Genomic DNA, 21975 nt, shown 5'->3' with positions numbered 1-21975 from the left:
GCCCTTGGTCCCCAGTAATCCCCGCCTTCCTTCCGCTGACCCCAACCGCTCCCTTGAGGAGGAGGGATACGGAGCCCATGTAGGTGGGTCGCACCCATCTTTCCCCGGAGGAGAAGGAGAGAAGACGGAGGCAGAACCTCTGTTTGTTCTGCGGTCAGCCAGGACACTGATCGATGCCCGGTAAAAGCCAGAGCTCACCAGTAACCAGAGGCATACTTGTTCTGCCCTGAATATGTTTTATATGTTAAAAGACTCTTAAATTGACTGTTGAAACATTTTATTGTTGCAAAGGTATTGTTGAGCCTTTATTTTGAAAGCAACCTAGTTACAGGAAGCAGGAAGTAACAGTGTAAACAGTGAGAAGATATGATGGCATGTTTGTATGATCTCATGGCTGTTAATCCTTGAGTAATCCTTTGTGTGTATCCCTCAGAAAGCAATGACTGTAAGTGTTAAACATTCTTTACATGTTGAACAATTTATATTGATGATTATATTGACGAGTTTACTGATATGCAAGTTTGTAAGAAAGTAGCAGCGTAATGTGTTTGAGCCTGTAAGACAAATGTACCATCATATACTTACCTGTTATTTCATAGCAGTCCATCAAAGCATTTTTTGTATCTTTCTTTTCTAGTTTCACTCTGATTCAATGCCGTCATCCTGACTTACCTGCTGTTTAAGAGGTCAATAAAGGAGCAAGCACGCTCACTTCCTGGCTCTTGAAAAGGAGTTTGGCTGACTGTTTATCTATGTCAACACTTTAGAAGAAAAACAGAGAACAGTACAATACTGGTGAGCTCCGTCGCAGACTCTGCCCCTCCCATAAGACCCACTCTTTCCGGTGAGCTCCTGTTGCCTTCCGGTTCCCATCCCATTACCGCCCTCGTCGACTCAGGGCCCGACAAGAGCATCATGGATCGGTCCCTTGCCCTTCGGCTGGGACTGCACCCTGAGAGACTACCGTCGCCGATCTCTGCCAGAGCCCTGGATGGACACGTGTTGGAGAGGGTAACTTCCCGAACCAATCCTGTGCACATGCTCCTACCGGGGGGTCACAGGGAGACCATCCGGTTTATCCTTCTGCCTACCCCCAGCCAACCTGTCATCCTGGGTCACTCCTGGCTTCGTAGGCACAACCCCAATATTGACTGCTCTACCTGTTCCATCCGGGAGTGGGGAGTGACCTGTCTGCATTCTTGCCTTAAGACGCAATCACCGTTGCCTTCCCTCCTCGCTGCTGCTCCATTCTCAGACATCTCCGGGGTCCCTGCAGTCTACCATGAACTGAGGGACGTCTTCAATAAGGCTAAGGCCACCTCCCTGCCTCCTCCCGTCCCTATGATTGAGCCATTGATCTCCTTCCGGGCACTTACCCCCCAAGGGACGTTTGCACTCCCTCTCCGCCCCTGAGCGACAAGCCATGGAGGAGTACATCCGGTCCTCCTTAGCAGAGTGGATCATCCAACCCTCTTCGTCACCCGCTGGTGCCCTTTGTGGGCAAGAAGGACAAGTCCCTACGGCCCTGCATCGATTACCGAGGACTGAACGACATCACAGTAAAGAACCGTTACCCCCTTCCACTACTCTCCTCTGCCTTCAAGATGCTCCGTTTCTTGGGGTTCGCCAACTTCTACCGGCGCTTCATCAGAGGCTTCAGCTCCATCGCGTCGGCCCTCACCTCGCCCAAGGTCCCCTTCCGTTGGTCTAACGAGGCACAAAACTCCTTCGAGACCCTCAAGACCCGCTTCACCACCGCCCCCATCCTTCAGATCCCCGAGCCCGACCGGCAGTTCATTGTTGAGGTGGACGCATCCGGTGTGGGAGTAGGGGCGATCCACTCCCAGTGTTCTTCCACCGACCAGATACTCCATCCCTGCGCCTTTTTCTCTCGCCGTCTAACCTCCTCGGAGAGAAACTATGATATCTGCAAGAGGGAGCTTCTGGCGGTGAAGCTTTCCCTGGAGGAGTGGAGGCTCTGGCTAGAAGGAACCAAGGTTCCATTTTTGGTCTGGACTGATTCCGGAACCTAGAGTATATCCGGTCCGCCAAGAGGTTGAACTCCAGACAGGCCCGCTGGTCACTGTTCGACCGGTTCAACTTCACCTTGTCCTATCGACCCGGTTCTCGTAACCTAAAACCTGATGCTCTCTTCCGACAGTTCCCCGAGTGTCCCGATGAGACGGTCAAGCCTTCCACCATCGGCCAAGCTTCATGCCTCGTCGCTTCCGTCACCTGGGAGATAGAGGAGAGAGCATGAACCACCACTGTGGACCAGCCAGCTCTAAGTTGCTGTCCCCCTGACCGCCCGTTTTTCCTGTCACACTCCGTTCCGACGTGCTCCAGTGGGGCCATGCTTTCCAGCTCACCTGCCATCCCGGCATCCAGCGGACCCAGGACTTCCTGCGACGGAGCTTCTGGTGGCTGTCACTGGAGGAGGATGTCCGGGGCTTTCTCAACGCCTGTCCTGTTTGTAACCAGAATAAGACCTCTCACTGCCCACCTGTCTTCCGGCTTCCACCCGCAGTCCAATGGACAGACCGAGAGGGTCAATCAAGATCTAGAGACCACCCTCCGATGCCTGGTGAACCGCAATCCAGCATCCTGGTCCGACCAACTGGTATGGGTAGAGTATGCGCATAGCACCCTTACCTGCTCATCCACCGGCCTCTCTCCCCTTCAGTGCGCCTACGGGTATCTACCACCCCTATCCTGCCCCTTGGCTCAAGCACTGATCCATCGTTGTCGACGCACCTGGATCCTGGCACGCACTGCTCTCTCCAAGTCTGCAGATCGCCACACTGATGCTGCCAACAAACACTGCACGCCGACCCCTGCCTATGAACTGTGATGGAAAATCTACATGTTACGTTCAGCGTCGTCTAAAATGTAAATCTTAGTGTTTCGTGTGATGTAATCTGGTTTCACATTCCGTTCTTGGAATCTTGCTATTCTGCAGGGTCTTCTAAAATGTAATTCTTAGTGTTTCATGTGATGTAATCTGGTTTCACATTCCGTTTCCGTGTTGTATGTAGTTTGGTTTGGGCCTGTTTTACTTGACCCCCTGGGGAGCGTAGAGAAGCAAAGGGTGATAAGGAACAGCCTCAACCACCTTCTTAACGTCTGAAGAAACTTCAATCAATAGATTAACATCTGGTTAACAAAGGCTTTTGGTTTATTGGGGGACAACTGCCCTCAAGGATCCGATCTAAGTGTATAAAAGCTCCTAACTTTAGCTACTCAGGGGACTTCTCCCGAGCGTACCTTTAGAGCAGGCGCGTCGTTAGCAATTGAAAACATCCGGGGCTTTAGCCCGGGGGGGGAGCACCGTCCTGACTCCTGCGTGCTACAGTATCTTAATTAATTAAATAATTAATTAATTAATTAATTAATGTATCGATTAATTAATTAAGGGCGCCCCCAACACATAGGTCGCCTATGCCGAGTGCCAGGGCAAAAATAAGACATTAGAATAGCCTATATAGCCTGCGTGCACCTACCCGATGTCAAGAAGCCATCGCTGCTCCGACGGACCTTTCTCCCCCAGCCAGGCAACGTCAAGTAAGTAGTGGTCTGCTTTTATGTTTCATTTTTAAGTTATTACTTATTTTCAGTGTAGGTTTAATGTTACAGATAAAAACATGCTTTATATTTAGTCAGAATTTCAGAGTTCTAATGTTTTCCCGGAATATGCATTCCTAAACTGTTCACGTCAAGTTCTCTTTAAGATCGCATGAGATGATATGTGCTATCGCGCGACCTGTAACCAGGAAGTAAACACTCGCTTGCATGAAATGATATGCGCTATCGCGCGACGTGTAACCAGGATGTAGATTTAAATAATGAAAAAATAATATGTTACTTTCTGTTACTTGCTTATGCTGTATGCAAGTTGTTTAAGAAGCTTATCTCCATATAAATCTGAGCTGGACATGAATCTGTTAATGAAGTCTCATTTCGACTCCTTCCTCCACTTCACTATTCATGTTCTGTTGCTTGCAGTTAACTAAAGCCGCCCTTCCTGGGTAACGCCACCACCAGAGCTATAGAGAGAGAGAGTTGCGACACTTCCATTGGACTCCGTTGTAGCGCCTACTTCCGGGGTATGGAGCCTCGAATAGTTCCAAACAACCATTTTACGGCGTAGGAGACCGTTCATTTCCATTGCTGGCCGCCGAGTAACTTCTGAGGTAAATTGATTAAATAGCTACCTCTTTTGAATTGTCAACTGTCTATATTGTATCAGAGGCCCTTTATGATGCATATACTGATCTTTATTTGTAAATGCACAGCGTAATTATATATATATTCATCTTGGTAGACGACCGATTGCTTGCTAGTTTGTTAGCTCAACTTCACCATCTGTGAAGGTATCTCCAGGGGTAAATTGATTAATAGCTACCTCTTTTGAATTGTCAACTGTCTATATTGTATCAGGACCTTTATGATGCATATATTGATATTTATTTGTACATGCACAGCGTAATTATATATATTTTTATCTTGGTAGACGACCGATTGCCTGCTAGTTTGTTAGCTCGACTGCACCATGTGATGGTATCTACACCAACAATTACAAAGTTCAGTACTAGTGAATCTAACTTTTATTTAGTTAGTTATTTATGTTGGATTACTAGGATAATTTAGGTTGATTTAAGGACGGGTTTTATGATGCGATAGCTAGTAGAAATAACAGTGTTTGTTTAATTATATCCTGGAAAGGGTGATGTTCAGCACATGAAGCCCTACGATGGGCGGTGAATTTAACCTATATGGCTTTTTCGTTATAACTTCTTGTTGACTGAATTGTTTCTCTTTCTTAGTGCCAAATTGATTCTCTTTCTTAGTGCCAAATTGATTCTTTTTTGTTTTGCAATAGCCCTCTCTGCTCTCCTTCTCATTAATTTTTCCTTTTCTAGTTGCCTTATTAGGTCCTCCACAGTCGCCCCATCAGTCCCTGGCAGTCTGGTCCCTGGAGCAGCTGGCCCTGGCAAAAGTTATTCCTTCACTGTTGACCCCTGACTGACTGGCCCTCGGCACACAAATCCCTGGATCACCTGCCACTGGATCACCTGCCACTGGATCACCTGCCACTGGCAATGTGGCCTCTTGATTGCTCTCTGTCTCCTGTGATGTCCTTTTCAACGCTCTTGAAATCCACCAAAATTTCTCCCTCAATCTCTAACAATTACAAGGTAATGTTGATGTTATATGTATTTTGCCTTTGCATTTGCAACTACTGTCATCTCCAATGTAAGAAAATGAATTAAAGCAAAACATTTCTGTAATGTGAATTAAATCATCTGCCACAATCAGAAACCAATACAATTTATAAATGGATCTACCGGCAATTGTTAATTGGGTAGAAATGTGTCGATTATCTACATTGTGTGCAAATCCTCAGAGAATCCCTGCCTTCTGGTTGTTTTTTAAACTGAATGTGCAAATATGAATTATGTAATCTCATTAGGAGTGTAGTCTATCCTAGAATTACATGAAATGGGGAATATTGTAAGCTGCATGGATCATACCGAAGTTTAATTTGGCGCAATATGGGTGGTCCGTTGCACTTGGTTCCGGAGGCACCCTCACAGAAGGGGGTTTCCTCCTCTTCGGTTTAGGGCGATGGATGAAACCTGTTGGGCCTGCATCGGGCCTCAACTTCAACATCCTATCTACTTTTGTGGCTTTGAATTGGTCATTTCCAAAGTGTACCTGTAGGTAGGCTTTAATATCAGTTTCCGTTGCACTTCAAATATCATTGGAAAGTCATAATTCTCTACACTACAATTATTATGCCCTTTGAAATGCTAGCAAGTGATCTGAACATTACGTTACATCGTTTTTGACTGTTGCTGACTGTCAATACGTTTTGACGGCTGACCATTGCCATCCATTTCTCCCTGCGCTCTTGGTCCTTGGGGAAGCCGTGAACCCTTCTCGGACCGATTGGAGCATCCAAATGCTGCACAGCCAACCATAGTATGACCATTGATCTGTAAAATGTTAGTTGTAACCAATGAACCATGACACCATTGAAGATCACAGAGCGGGTAACAACTGTTCCTCAACCACTTATGCCCTGACTTTTGAGAATAGGTTAGAGGTCAGAGTTCATGACCAAACGAGGATCCTCCCTCCTAAACCCATTTTGAATTTCCTAGGGCTATTCGAAGTATTGTAATGGCATAAAGTATAGTATATTTGCAACGTTATATGTTAATGGTTTGCCCTAAGTATATAGTGTTCCCTGCTGTGTCCATTGTTGAATCTGTTCACACAATCGCAATTACTTGTTCTTGTCACACTAATTGTTTAATAAAAAAAAATACAATTTCATTCATCCAAGCGTAATGAGTTGTTGTTCTTTATATTTGATACTTTGTGTGGCTTATATCTTTAAATGATCATGGTAGAACATCTTGAATACTTTGATTTCAACACAGATGTAAGGTACAAGTTAAGGTTAGGCCAGTATGCTAACACGAACTTGAAGCTTTCCCTCCAAAACTTAAAAACGTATCTAAGTAATAGTACTTATAGATAGCTTTCAGTTACCCCCTACCGCTCTAAATGTAAAACTGACATTTACAAATATGCAATAATGCAATAACAGTCAGACAAATACTTGCATGTGATTTTTTCATTCATATTTACCATTTAATATTGAAATCTCTGCTGTCGTCCCATAGAATAACATTGAAAGCGCGGCGTGTTTGGAACTATTGAGGCTTACATGAACCACGTGACCACCCTGTCGGCGAGATCATAGCGTGTCGCAACTCTCTCTCTCTATAGCTCTGGCCACCACCAATCCCTGGTCATCCATTGAAGCCATCTCTCTCACTCTGCACAGTCACACTGTTGCCGCTTCATTCTCATTGTCTCATAATCTCATTATTATGGCTGCTGTGGATGCTTTAAAAAATAAAAAAAATTCTCTTAGGTAAAATCAAACCAGTGGGATGTTAGATTGAAAACCTCCAAAGCAATGTATTAAAAATCGAAAGACAGTCCTACGTGAAGTTTCTTTTTTGGGGATTTTCAAAATGAGGTACCAGAATGGATTGTCAACCCACTGTTTCTCAACCCTCTCCGATTATTACTATGAGTAGTAGTATTGCATGCATACAGTACTCACATCAGCGCCTATAGAGGCTGCAACCATTTGCTTCTCAAAAGATTGTAGTGTTTTAGAATGAACAACCAGAGGGACAAGACAAGACTAATTTTGATTGACAAGTTGGCTAGATTTATATATGTATTTATATTATTTTTTTATTTATAAGAATGAAAGAAATTGTGTAATGAAAGAATAAAACAATGATTGATGCATTTTTGTTTGAATAACATCTTGCTCCCGCGGCCAGTGCCAGCGCCGGCATTGCAAGGGGAGGGATATTACGTACATTTGCAGGAGGCGGGATAAGTGCGGCCGCTGTCACTCAGATTTGTTTTGGTTTGACGCAGACAGCATGGAGGCAGAACAGACCGCAGAAGTCAACGCGATCGTCTTCAATGTTGCTGCAACGATGCAGCATATATTCAGAAGAGCAGCCAGTACTTACGTGTATGAAAGCAGCTATATATATATATATATATATATATATATATATATATACACACTTTCTTTTTTTTTTTTTACGGCAGAGATCCGGGGCTGATCCCAAAAGATCCGGGGCTATAGCCCCGAATGCCCAGGTCTAACGACGCGCCTGCTTTAGAGTATGAAGTAACACGCAAAGAGAAGCTCCCATCTGAGGCCGCAGATTATTGTAATGTATGCCTGTTATGTTTTTTGTTGATGCATGTTGTGATGTATCTTTGTTCGTACTTTTATTACAAATATATATGACCAGCAATTGCCTGCAAGTATTGTGTGCTTTTTGCATCTAAATATCTCATCTGCTTAGACGCAATATCTGATAGAGAAATTGCCACGACAGAACTTGGCCAGAAGGTCTGGCTCTCCACCCGTGACCTGCTCCTTAAAGTGGAGAGTCGCAAGCTGGCCCCCAAGTTCATAGGACCATTTCCCATAACCAGCATCATAAACCCAGAGGTGGTATGCCTTCAGCTTCCTCGTTCCATGAGGATCCAACCAACCTTCCATATATCCAGGGTCAAACCAGTCCAGGAAAGCCCTCTGGCTCCTCCCGTTCCGCCCCCTCCTCCCCCTCAGCTCGTCGATAGAGGCCCGGTGTTTACTGTCCGGCGTCTCCTCCACTCCCGCCGCCGTGGACGTGGGGTCCAGTATCTGGTGGACTGGGTGGGGTACGGTCAACCCCCCAGTTACAGACGCCAGCAGAGGATATCGCTGTGTCCACCCTAGGGGTGTAACGATACATGTATTCGAATTGAACCGAATCGGTACGGACGTCACGGTTCGGTGCATGGATTTACATGGAGAATACACGGTTTAAAATTAAATAAAACTGTTAATCAATTAATGTAATGCCAAACTAATGTTAGATCCACGATCTTCAGGGACAACTGAGACGCCTGAAACGGTGCCGAAAAGTTCGAGCTACACACGCAGTCCGTTGATTGGTCGACAGAATCGCACTTCCGTGAGACAGGGGGATAATAAATAAACACATTAATCGCGAGGTATTTCTGGATAACGCCGAAAGCTTCGGTTATTGAAGAAAATGTCGTACAAAAGTTTGCCGTTCTTCTTAGACGTCCTACATGGTTCATCTTTTCTCATTGTGCACGTTCTTCTTTTTTTTTTGGGCTGCTATGAGGTCCCAATGACCTCATTGCATGCCCCCCCTACCATCCACTCCACCAATCTGCACCGAACCAACGCGCACCCTCACGTGGAAAAGCGCCATAAGGGGAGCCACACACTGTGCTCAGCGGCAAATTGCCGCCAGGCCACGCCCCCCCCCCTCCCCCTTTTCACGCTTCGCGCCGGACTCACGCAGTCGCAGACAGGTGTACAGGGAGCGCTTGGTTTGCTTTGCAGCGGAGGTAGAGCGTATACTGCATGGGCGGGGCTCGTTTCTTTTTTCGTTTTCTTTTTTTTGCGGATGCATTATTTAAAAAAAATATCGCGAGAACACTACGTGTCATCGTGGGACGCCAATATCGTCATCGCGATAAAAATTTGATATATTGTGCAGCCCTACATAAGGGTAGCCTGGCTCCGCCCGCCTAAGTACCTCCGCTAAGCCGTGGCAGCCTGCTAGACAATTTTTTGAAAATCCTCGGCTCGCTTTATAGAAGCCTGTTCAATTTGGTGAATTGAATGCCAATTTGGCTGAATTTGATCGCCGACTAAAAGGAACTACTTACAAAGACACAACGCACTGTACAGTCGCGATCTGGAAGGTAGTACGTGACTTGATCGAAGATACCCCCTCCCTCTCTTTGCTCAGTTACGTATGACGTAAGCCCGTTGGTGCGAGCTCTCCCCAAACCCATTGTTTTTCGAGAAAAATGATTTTACATGAGAGTCAATGTGAATGTCCTGGGGCAATTTTCATGTGATTGAAATCGCCCCAGAGAGGAGGGACCATTCGAAACACAACTTGAATCTGACGAATCTGATTGGACAATGACAGATCCTGTCTAGAACACTGATGACTACTGTTGCTGTGTTAGAAAAAAAATCCCTCTTTCTCTCCATTGTTTGTAGCCTCGTGAGACCATCCTTGGTCCCGTTTCCCGATAACGATGGATCCATGCTCGTACGATTTTTCTCACGATGGATCTTGCGAGCCAAAATTCCTTTTGAGCGTTTCCCGAAACTCCTCTTAGCATGAACGCGTGTGCACTGCACTAGCGACGTTCGTAGGATTTTAACTGTCCACTGACACGGTGCTGAAATGGGCTCAGTAGGAGGAGGACGTGCAGGATTGTCGCAGGAAGATGGGGTTAAAAAGGGTTAAATATCTCCCCATCAAGGCCAACAGCAGAATAGCCTACGAAAAGAATAGACTGCAATAATATAAATGCTAAAGATATTAAAACACAATTGATTAGGCCTAGGCCGACATATGCTATATCAGTCCAAATCCTGAACGCACTGCGCGTACATTTTTTCACGGAATTTCCCCCTCTGAAATAATTACAAAAATCAAAAATAGGTTGTATATCACCGTCTTATCTCAAGTTTCCTGTGTAAAACCGAGGGGGTCAAATCCCCTGTTCGTCACGGCTTTCTTGGTTCACTGGAGAAGGCGTGGCAGCGCACGGAGTCTAGACCTCTTTAGAATAACTTGCATCATTTTTATGAATGAAGCCAACCGCTGGTCTCAGCATGATTCATTCATGCCTTCTGTGATTGATCACCATGAGGATATTTTAACCACGATGGTTGAATTAAAATCAGAGGGAGACGGCAGCTCGAAAAGCGAACTCCCACACATGGAATCAATTGATTTTATTATATTCCTTGTGATAGGGTTGCCTTGTGACGTGGCGTTTGATCGGTACATTTCGGCTGCGCATGTATTATATTGCCATATGTAGCTTTTTTGCTACATTGCTTTCCATTCATTAATTGGTCATGTGAAATTACACACCTATAACACACCTTCCGGAAAAAGGGTAGGGCTTCTGCAAAATGGCGGACAAGGCGCGTAAGAGGAGAGCATTGTTCAAGGCTGAAGAACTGAACGTTCTGCTCGAGGAGATAGAGGCACACAACGGCCTCTTTGTCACGTCACGTCCTGTCACATGGTCCAACACCTCCATCTAGTGGCCGCCTGGTGCCACTGGGCCTCACCTCCTCTACACACCTGTTTGCGATTTACGATCACCGTCCCCTACTTAAGCCGGGGATCTCTAGTCTGCCGGCGCCAGTTCGTCGTTTAGCGCTACGCAGTTAGTATTGTACCTACCAGCATTACCTCTTGTCTAGCCCGTTTCCTCTGTCCTCCAGTAACCCTTTGCCCTCCGTTTGTAGTTCTCCGTCCGTTACCCTGATCTCCTGTTGCCGAGCTCCTGCCTGCCTGACTACCCGCCTAACAACAACAACAAGCGAAGTGTGGAGAAATAGCTGAGAGAAAGACTGCGGTCACTGCCATCACTAGGTCTAATGTGGACATCCGGAAAAAATGGCAAGTCTTTGTCAGTCTTACCAAAAAGGAAGCGTCGGAATTTCGACAACCAATTTGACTGGTGCGGGGGTGAACACGGTGCAGGCCCTCAACGATGAGGAAGAGCGAGCCATGGCCATCATAGGCTTCATAGGCTTCTCCCAAGGCATCACCAGGGGATATCCATACGGGTATCATGGAAGAGGGAGATCCTTCAAGTGAGCAATGGCAGGAGGATGAGGAACCCAGGATCCCCCACCAGTCCTCCTCGGCTGAGCTAACTCCGACAAATACACAACAAGATGATCAAAGCTACAATGTATCCTTCCCGAAGCTGGACAAGAGAGAGGCAGTTCCAGCTGCGTCTCAGTGGCACAGAGTCGGCGCTAAGCCAAAACAACATACCGAAGTGAAACAACAAGTTCACTCAACGCCAAATGCTAAGCTACCCAAAGCTAAAGTTGCATGTATCAGCCAGGTTAGCCCGTCGCTGAAGTTAACCCTGCCGCTGAAGAACCGGTTCCTGCCACTTCAAGAGTCCACGAACGAGCCTGCCACCCATGCACGCCTGAGCCCCGAGATGCATCCGGACAAACAGTGCGGACAGAGACCAACCATGAACCTATCGCCATAGAGGCGAGCTGTGCATTTGTCGGCCACCCGTGCACCCCTGAGCCCCAAGATGCGTCTGGACAGACGGTGCGGACAGAGATGGAACAAGAACCAGTCGCCACAGAGGCGAGCTGTGCATGCGTCTGCCACCGCCACCTCAAGCCAACAAGGGCCCATCTCACAGAAAGCAGATGAACCAGACACTCTGATTATAGGAGACTCAACCATCAAGGATATAACCGGTAAGAAGATCAAAACCTGCTACTTCCCAGATGTGATGGTTAGTGCTATCAACCAGAAACTAGCCACAATCATATTGGAAAACCCAAAAAATATCAGGTAATTGTGAATGCAGCACTTAATGAAATTCGAAGAGGACAGTCAGAGCTTCTGAAATGGGATTACACTTTCTATTGGACACACTGGACAAAATACCCATTAAGTCATTCATCAGTGGACCCATACCAGCAGTTGACAGGGGAATAAACAGATTCAGTCGTCTACTTGCACTGAATACATGGCTTTCCAGAGTCTGCAATGAAAGAGGAAGAGGAAGGGGCTTTATTGACAATTTTAACTTGTTCTGGGGGCGTAAATATAGTTTTAGAGCAGATGGCCTGCACCCAAACAGGTTAGGCTCAAAACACAGTCAGAGCACAAGTTGAGAAGAAGCAAGACTACAGCCTCCCCCACACATCTACTCTGCCACTATCTGACACACAAATAGCAGACAGACCACAGACCTTGAAGAGAGGCAACAGCCTGCCCGACGCCATGGACACCGTGCCTTCCCCCATCGCTGATACTGGCTTGGCGAAGGAACGGCCACCCCCCTCCTCTGCACTCCCCCATTGACGATGACCTCCAGCCTCATCTCTCCCATAGCCACAACAACAACTCCAGCTCCACGGTCTCCTCCCTTTGTGATTTTCCAGCTGAAATTAAGAAACTGGAATATGTTGGCATCAAACTTGCATCTGTGTCAATGATAGCATCGACACGTCATGACCACAGGCTGATGACACCCAAGCAGAGGGCGCCCCAGCCCCCCCCCCCGTACTGATAGTAGTCCTGAGTATTACTGAGAAAAAAAAGGGTTCAGCCATAGACACAGTATAAAGGAAGTTTTGCATAATCTGCTGAACCCAAGGTTGCCACAGAATTATTGTCTAGCATCTCCACAGACTTTGACTGTCTAGTTATAACTGGTGACTTCAATTTTCATACTGATGATTTGAAGTGCTAGAGAAACAATATTCTCCAATATTATTGAAACCAACACTAATGATGCAAAAACCCTATTTGCAACTGTTGACATAGGCTACTGACCAACCCCCCTACACAAATTCCATCTGATCTCCATTCCATGCAGAAATGCAATGAGTTTGCATCATTTTACATTGATAAAATTAAAGGTATCAGACACGCCATCAATATCTCCACTTCAGACAAAAATGTTGGACCACAACCCTGTCGTGTCCATTTCGAGTTACGGTTCTTAAGGAGATGAATAATGTAAAGAGTGGGTGGATTGTAACGCACACTCTCGATATCTTGGTAAAAAAATATTCATTCAATCTTATCCAATAACAAAAAATGAATCCAAGGCAGTTGTAAATAAGTTAAATAATGTAATCTTAACGAAAAAAATATCAAAGAAATAAGTTATATCGACACTAGTGGCCAAAACAGATTGTTTAACCTCGCTACTCTCATCCATCGGCCAACCCCAACATTTGGCCAACCTCTTTACTTTATGACCTTTGACCTGTGATGTCAGCCATGACGTTTACAAACGTGAAATATTATACAAAATTAAAATAAGATAATAATACCAAATCATTTCATCATACCAAAACTTTTCATGCTTCAAAACTAAGATATAAATTCTGCTAAAAGTAAAAAGCAGCAAAATGGCTTAACCCTGTTCAGGCAAAAGTAACGTGGCAATGAGGACATGCTTTAAAGATCCCATGCCATTCTATTTTATGATGCTTTAATATAGGTATTAGTGGGCCACAAACACAGTATTCAAAGACGTCCCCGAAATTCAGCCGTGGTGCAGAGTTACAGTCACTCCGAAACAGTCGCACATTGAGCTTCCCTCAAACGCGCTGTTTCGGTGGGCGTGTCAAGGCAGGTCAAGGAGGGGGGTGGGGGTGTGGCCCTGAGCAGCTTGTAGCCACTACCATGCGCTCTGTATACGGTGGGCGTGTCAAGGCAGGTCAAGGAGGGGGGTGGGGGTGTGGCCCTGAGCAGCTTGTAGCCACTGACAGTACCATGCGCTCTGTTTACGGTGGATGTATCGCAATGGCTCGTAAAAACCCATATTATCCATAGATATCTATATCATATAATATATAATATATATTATCACCTGGCCCTGAGCAACTTGTAGCCACGGTACCATGCGCTCTGTTTACGGTGGATGTATCGTAATGGCTCTTAGAAACCCATATTATACATAGATATCTATATCAAATAATATATAATATATATTATCACGGCCAAAAGCTGTGTGAGCCTCCAGACGATAGGTTATTATGAATCTCAAACGACCGCGTCTACTTCAGATTGATGTGGAAGTGGAAGAACCAGAGACGTCGGAGAACCCGACGAAGTCCTTTGTGATTCATTATATCGTCTGGACGTGCACACAGCTTTTGGCCGTGATAATATGTATTATTTGATATAGATATCTATGTATTATATGATATTATTTAGATATAGAGCAGAGCTCCAGGACTGTAACGCAAGTGTTGTACACTTCCTTGTTATTTGGATAACCGTTCTGCTGTTGGTGTGATGGCGCATAACACGTCGGACTCTCGTCTCTGGTATTTCTACAACGAGACTCGTAGTGGGGGTTATCTCAGCCATGGTTGAGAATGAATTGGGGGAATGGAACTTTGGCTTTGACTCCCTTATTTGACGGGTTTTTATGCCAAAACAAAGACCCTGGGTTAAATTTTCGCCGGAATAACCATTTAACAAAGACAAAACCTCAACACTAATGCTACTAGACCTCAGTGCTGCACTCAACACTGTAGACCAGAGGTCTTCAACTAAAATTGAACAAGGTCCAGTTACTAACCTACCACCTCCTTATAGCCTACTTTTGTCAAATACAATCAACACACCATATTTCCTTATTATTTCAGACATATTTATTTTCAATTTCCAAATAGCTTACTTTTAACAATGAAAAACAAGTAAGACAAAGTAATGCATATTTACATTTCAAGTAAACAAAACAGTTACATTAGGCCTACACTTCAAATAAACCCAAAGTGCATTAAGCCTACATTTCAAGTAAGCAAAACAGGTACACCAGGCCTACATTTCAAATAAACACAAAAAGAGCATTAGGCCTTCATTTCAAGTAAGCAAAACAGGTACCCCATCTGTAGCGACTCAGACAACCTCTTTGAGATCAAGCCCCCTCTTTGACAGCATCTCCTTAATAGCCTCATGAATAACTTCTCGTCTTCTGTGTGTCTCAAGTGGAGTTAGACCAAACAGGTCCTCACAGATCTCTTCCTTGTCTTGATGAAAAAATCGCACAGAAACCAAAAGCTGGGCATTATACGTTACATCTGATGACTGATCAATGGCTAAGGATATGCATGGGGAACTCGGAACAGCCGTATCAAGCTGTGACAGTGCGTCATCTGATAACATTTCGGATTTTCTGGATGTCGTTGGAGCTGACATTGGGATTTGCTTTATTTTTTCACACAATTCATCCCTTTGTTTACCTTCAAGTAATGTCTCGGCAGCGGCGTTCAAGCACTCCTTCACAACAGTCGCGTCACTGAAAGTTTTTTTATGTTGCCCCAAAATCCATTCAATCTTAAGTGAGCATTAATTTGCGCGTTGCTGCCCTGTAAATGAGTGTGTGAAGTCTTGCGTAGAACTCTCACACTGAGCTCTCAGCTCGGATATTTTCCGCGCTCTTACTTCTGACTTCTGGGTATACTTTTCCTCGAAGGAGGATATGCAGTTACAAAATCTGCATATTATCACCTTAAAAATGTAGCAAGTCTTAGAGGGATCATGTCAACCGAAGACTTACAAAAATTTGTACATGCCTTTATCACTAGTAAGCTTGATTACTGCAATGGTCTCCTTACAGGTCTCCCAAAAAAAAACTCTGAGGAAACTTCAGGTTGTTCAGAATGCTGCTGCTAGGGTTCTAAAAAAGACCAACAAATGTGAACATATTACATCAATTCATAAATCGTTACATTGGCTTCCTATAGGTCAGAGAATTTATTTTAAAATCACATTGCTAACCTATAAATCTCTACACGGTTTAGGGCCAACATTTTTAACTGATATGATTCTACTACATAAGCCTTCTAGACCACTAAGATCTTCTGAGACCAATCTGTTAATTATCCCCAGAGTAAACACGAAACATGGCAAAGCAGGATTTAGTTACTATGCAACAAATAGCTGGAATAAACTCCCTGAGGATTTAAGACTTGCCCCAACTCTGACCACTTTTAAAACAAGACTGAAGACTTTTATGTTTGCTTTAGCTTTCTGTTAAATCTTAAATACATTGCACTCTCTAAAAAAAGAAAAAGGCCTTTTTAACTTTATTTTCTCTTTTTACCAGAGAGAAACATGATCTGAGAAAGGATAAGGGTTTGAGTGGAGTACCAGAGAGAATGGTGATCTGATCTTAAACACATCACACTTTCTAAAATGCTTTATTTAACTTTGCCTTTATCTGCCTATCTATTATACAAATTTTTTGCATATGTTTTATCTATTAATTATTTTTTTATTAATTTTATTGTATGACAATGTTTACATGTGACGCACTTTGAGTCTGCCTTGTGTATGAAAAGGGCTATATAAATAAAGTTGCCTTGCTTTGCCTCTCTCCGTGGGCTATTGTTGTTAGGCTAATGTTATATATTGTGGGCTTCCATGAGTGTTCATAATTCTTTCATTTAGGGAAAGATTATATCAAATAATGGTCTTTTGACTGTTATTGTTGAGTAACTTTTAAACCCTGTAGCTTAAGTTGTTTTGCTTATAAAATGTCTTTCTCTTACTGTTTCAGAGAAAACATGTGGGCCACCTCAAAAAATATGAAGAGCTGACATCAAGAAAGAGAAAAAGGGCTCCTGAGACACTTCCCACCACCTCTACCATTAGGCAGACCACACTGGTGAACACCAGGACTGTGTCTCAGAGATCCATTGACAAAGCTATCCTGAAGTATGTGGTCCAAGGGCTCCAGCCATTCCATGTTGTTGAACAACAACCATTTCAAGATTTTGTGAAGGATCTGCAGCCTAGTGCAAAAATTATATCACGGCTGACCCTGTGCTCCATGATTGATGATGCCTCCTTGGGAATGAAGAAGGCGGTGACTGAGGCCATGAGGAGAGTCGACCATATTGCCACCACTACTGACTGCTGGTCTGCCAGAAGGCGGAGCTTCATTGGCGTTACTGGCCATTGGATTGACCCCAACAGTCTCAAAAGATGCTTAGCAGCCCTAGCCAGTGAACAACTGAGAGACTCGCACACATTTGATGTGTTGGCAAGTGCCGAATGACATCCACTCCGAGTTTGAAATTCGGGGGATATTGTGCGAACAACAACCGACAACGGCTTCAACTTCATAAAAGCTGCCCAAGTTTTTGGTGAAGATGAGAACAACAATGCAGTCGGAAGTGATGGTGATCCTGTTAATGCACCTCAACCAGGAGAGGATGAAGAGGATCAAGAGAGGGATGAAGAAGTGGAGTTTGTTGATGTGTCAGTGCTCCTGAATGAAGATGATGGCTTAGAAATCCATCTCCCACAGCACCAGGACTGTGCTTGTCACCTACTCAACCTAATAGCTACAGTTGATGCCATGAAAGCAACATCCAATAATAAATAATAATAATTCATTTTATTTGAGGGCGCCTTTCAAAGCACCCAAGGTCACCTTACAGGGCAGTTTAAAAACAAAAAACAAAATCAACAATCATAAAAAACCCATGAACAAGATACATTGAGCAATTTACATAAGTGGGGTGAAATGGGTTAGATGGAATATGTCAGTTTAAAAAGATGTGTTTTGAGACGAGACTTAAAAGTGGAAAGAGTGTCGGAATTACGGATGTCAGGTGGGTATGGAAGCCCATTCCCGCCACAGGAAAAAAAAAAAACACCACAAACTATCTCATAATTATGAGATTAAAAGTCATAATAACGAGATTTAAAGTCATAATTACGAGATTTAAAGTCATAATTACGAGATTTAAAGTCATAATTACGAGATTAAAAGTCATAATTACGAGATTAAAAGTCATAATTACGAGATTTAAAGTCATAATTATGAGATTTAAAGTCATAATAACGAGATAAAAAAGTCATAATTATGAGATTTAAAGTCATAATAACGAGATAAAAAAGTCATAATAATGAGATTTAAAGTCATAATTACGAGATTTTCGACGGTTAGCCTGCCCCCTGACCTCACTTCCTTCAAGTTCGAAATCGGCACGACAGAGCGGCACGCGCTACTAGGCTACCAGTCGGCGCCATCATTTCGGACCTGAGGCTGATGAACCTGCAAGTCATCACTTCTCTCGGTCATCCTCCTATTCGCAAGGCGAAACAGCAAGGTAACCGAATTTGTAGAGATGCTCTTTTAAGCCTATATTCAGTAATTCAGCGTCTTTTCATCTGGTTTATGTTTCCTTTGAAAAAGCACTCTGCTGCAGCTATGTTAGCTAGTTCTAGTATTAGCACCGTGTTAATTTTGTCAGCTATTTTAGATTTTGTCACATTTTAGTCATTGTTTTCCTTTGTAGTTTTAGTCTAGTTTTAGTCGACAAAAAGTCCTTAAATTGTAGTCAACTTTTAGTCAAAATGTTTTCTCTTTTTAAACTAGTTCAAAGTGTTCGAAATCGTTCCCTATCACGGATATAGTGCACTATATAGGATGCTCGCCATTTTGTAGTGGTGTTCGAATTCTGAGTACATAAAAAGTAAATTGTTAAGCCTAATTTCTCTGATATAAAGGAAATTACAAAATAAGCCAACGGCAAGAATTAAATGACGTACAGGACGCGAACTCAGGTCGCCCGTATTGCAGGGCCTAAACCACTCAGCCAACTGCTGGTTCATAAAGTTGATGGAATGGAGTGGTCTTGAGAAAATATCCACGATAACAATATAGGCATATCTCAATTAATTTAATTACTTTATTTGCATCATTCAATCTTAAACCCTTAGTGAAAATATAGGCTGTTTGTACTTCATATATGTACATTTATGACAAAATCGTGAGGACTAGGCTTGTGACAGACACGCACATGTGGCGCTCGCGCGGTAATAGCTCATTGGCGCCACCTAGTGATCATTATGTGCAAATGCACAGCCTCTCATTCAAATGACTTAGGGGTCATTTGACCCCTCTTGTGGCGCTAGTAGTAAGTAAAAATGGCCCGGCGTGGGACGAATTTCGAATTATAAATATGTACAATGCATAATGTTAGCTCATCCATGTGCTCAATGCATCACAATGTAGTTGGCATCTGTTCCGTTCGTTAAATATTTGTGTTGGCCTCTCACAGGATGGATGAGTTGTGCGAGTTCTTGAGGTCGCGGAATGTACCAGAAGAAAACATAAAGCAACTGGAAAACGATAAGGTAACTAGTCTGTTAATGGGGGAAAGATAGGCTAAATTGTGTGTTTATGCATTTTTTGATTTTTTTTTTAATTACTGCTTCTGTTTATGTTAAATTATATTTGTTTTGTGGCTGTGTGTGTGTGTTTTCCTCTTTTTTTAAGATCGATCCCAATGTCCTCCTGCTCATGAACGACGACCAGTTAACCGAGTATCTACCATCATATGGAGACCGACTGGCTGTCCTTGGATATTGCAGATTGAAGGGGAAGAATCCTGTTGCCCGCAAATCAAAACTTTTTGAGCGACTGAAAGCCAAGTTAGCAAAAAGTGACGATCGTGAACACTTGTCTGAGAAGTTACCATGTCAAAATGCTCAGAAGAAAGAGCGTAAAATTGAAATTGGCTGGTTGAATTTCCGTGACGGGAAATTCTTACAAATGAGGGCCAAAAAGGGGGGCGGGACCAGGAAAATCTCTGTGTCCAAGAATTGTTGTAAAGATCAGTTAATTGAACAGGCCAAAAACCTGTTTTTCCCTGGTCAGAAAAATGCAGAAGGAAATGTTCAAGATTTTGCGATTGAACTAACTGATTTTCAGGAGCGCCCGTTAGATCCCCTGACTACAGTTGGGGATCTTTATGAAGTAACAAAGCTGCCCATTTTACGCTTTTACTTAGCAACAACCAAGAGGGATGGTTGCAGTGAGAATCAGCTTGCAGCCTCACCCAACCCCCCTAGGCCTAGTTTACCTCTAGCTGAAGGTCAGGAAACCGCAGATGTGGTATATGCTAGTAGCAGCAATGTCCTGTCTGATACAAACAGTGATCCTGAGCCCTTCGATTGCTCCACTGTTGAAATGACAGATTGGGCTAGTGTGAGCGAAGTTGATGCCGCCAATGCTGTAGATGACTCTGAGAATAGTGGCACAGTTACCTTTTTCCAAGGACACCTACATGATCTGGACTGGGTTAGCCTTGATGATACCTTACAAACGTCTCCTCGGGCATCAAGTTCATCTACTCCGACCCTAGATATTGCTCATGTGCCCATTGATCAGAGTGAAAGAACAAAGAGAATAATTGTTGTTCACCGTGGGCAGATCCTGAGAGAACTAATCACACATTTTTTGGACGCGAGTGTCATGCGAGATGATGTTTTCATCCAAGTAATTCTTCCCAATGGAAGTTTGGAAATGGCAGTTGATGAAGGTGGCGTGTTAAGGGATGTGCTAACTGAATTTTGGCTGGACTTTTATGAGCAATGCACTTTAGGAAATGCTTTCAAGGTGCCTTTTCTACGCCATGATTTTGGTAAGCAGCAGTGGGAAAGCATTGGCAGAATAATAGCAATGGGTTGGCAAAAAGAGAAGTACCTGCCTATAAAAATAGCCCCAGTAATTTTGGAGAAAGTTGCCCTGGGAAGTGTGAAGAGTAGTCTTGTTGACTGCTTCCTGAAATATGTCACAGAGTCAGAGAGATTGGTGTTTGAATCCTGCCGTTCAGATTTTGAAAGTGTGGATCAGGAAGAATTGATTGAAGTAATGGATCTCCACAGCTGTCGAAGAATGCCAACCGCTGATAATATTGAACAGCTCTTGGAGGAGCTTGCCCACCAAAAGCTGGTTCAAGAACCCGCCTTTGTCCTAGAGCAGTGGAGCAAGGTGCTTGCACCCTTTAGGTCAGATTTGGAAGGCATTTCAGAAGCGTATGTAAATCTTCATCCAACACTGAGGAAGGTGATTAGGTCTATCTCTTACCCCACTACTACGAACGACCAGCAGAAGAACATAGGAAAGCATCTTAGCACTTACCTTAGAGAATCTGACGCACAGCACCTGTCTCTATTCCTTCGGTTTTGCACTGGCTCTGATTTGTTTCTTGGTAAGACCATTACTTTGAGCTTCACGAATTTGCAAGGTATGCAGAGACGGCCCATCGCCCACACATGTGGATGCTACTTGGAGTTGCCAATTGATTATGACAATTACCCGGATTTCAGACACGAAATGAACAAAGTATTGGAGAGTGGTGTGTGGGCAATGGACATAGTTTAGTTGATTCAGCTGCCATCAGCAGCCTCCTCATGTCAAGATGATTTAATGCAATATGTAATATGTAAATATGAAATTATATAATGTACTGATGTATTAATGTAATGAGATTTAATGTACATATTTTGATATGTTGGATTATGTAAATATGTTATTATATGTACTGTTGTATTAATGAAATGTCTTGAAGTCATCCCGACCAATACATAGTTTAGCAGATTCAGATGCCATCAACAGCCTCTTCATGTCGAGATTACTTAATTTTATGATTTTGAGATGCTGGATTATATGTAAATAGGAAATTATATAATGTAATGTGATTTAATGTAGAGACTTTGAGATGCTAGATTATATTTAATGTGTAAATATTTAATTATATAATGAACTATTGTATTAATGTAATGTATTAAAGTTATCACCACCAATACATCGTTTAGCCGTTTCAGCTGCCATCAGCAGCTTATATATATCCCCAGCAATACTTATGTTGTTTTCTAAAGCTGTTTTATGGGAAGATAATAAAATAATAATAAAATTATTATATGTTGTTTTCTAAAGCTGTTTTATGGGAAGATAATAAAATAATAAAATAATAAAATAATAAAATAATAAAAGTTC

The 21975-nt window shown here is 43.4% G+C and overlaps 1 protein-coding gene across 1 annotated transcript; it reads left to right on the top strand.

Moving 5' to 3' along the window:
- Window positions 1-18042: 18042 nt before the first annotated feature.
- LOC115531105 (uncharacterized) lies at window positions 18043-21895 on the top strand. The gene is made up of 3 exons (XM_030340156.1): window positions 18043-18298; window positions 19253-19328; window positions 19471-21895. The coding sequence occupies exons 2-3, from the start codon at window positions 19254-19256 to the stop codon at window positions 21358-21360; spliced, it is 1965 nt and encodes a 654-aa protein (XP_030196016.1). The 5' UTR covers window positions 18043-18298; window position 19253; the 3' UTR covers window positions 21361-21895.
- Window positions 21896-21975: the final 80 nt, after the last annotated feature.

The sequence above is a fragment of the Gadus morhua genome, chromosome 18 (assembly GCF_902167405.1).
Source record: "Gadus morhua chromosome 18, gadMor3.0, whole genome shotgun sequence".
Classification (NCBI taxonomy): Eukaryota; Metazoa; Chordata; class Actinopteri; order Gadiformes; family Gadidae; genus Gadus; species Gadus morhua.
This window is presented reverse-complemented; position numbering and strand designations above follow the sequence as displayed.

Coding starts and splice junctions, on each gene's coding strand:
- LOC115531105 (XM_030340156.1), top strand. CDS start 19,254: ATGGATGAGTTGTGCGAGTTCTTGAGGTCGCGGAATGTACCAGAAGAA. Junction 19,329..19,470: donor AGCAACTGGAAAACGATAAG/GTAACTAGTCTG, acceptor TCTTTTTTTAAG/ATCGATCCCAATGTCCTCCT.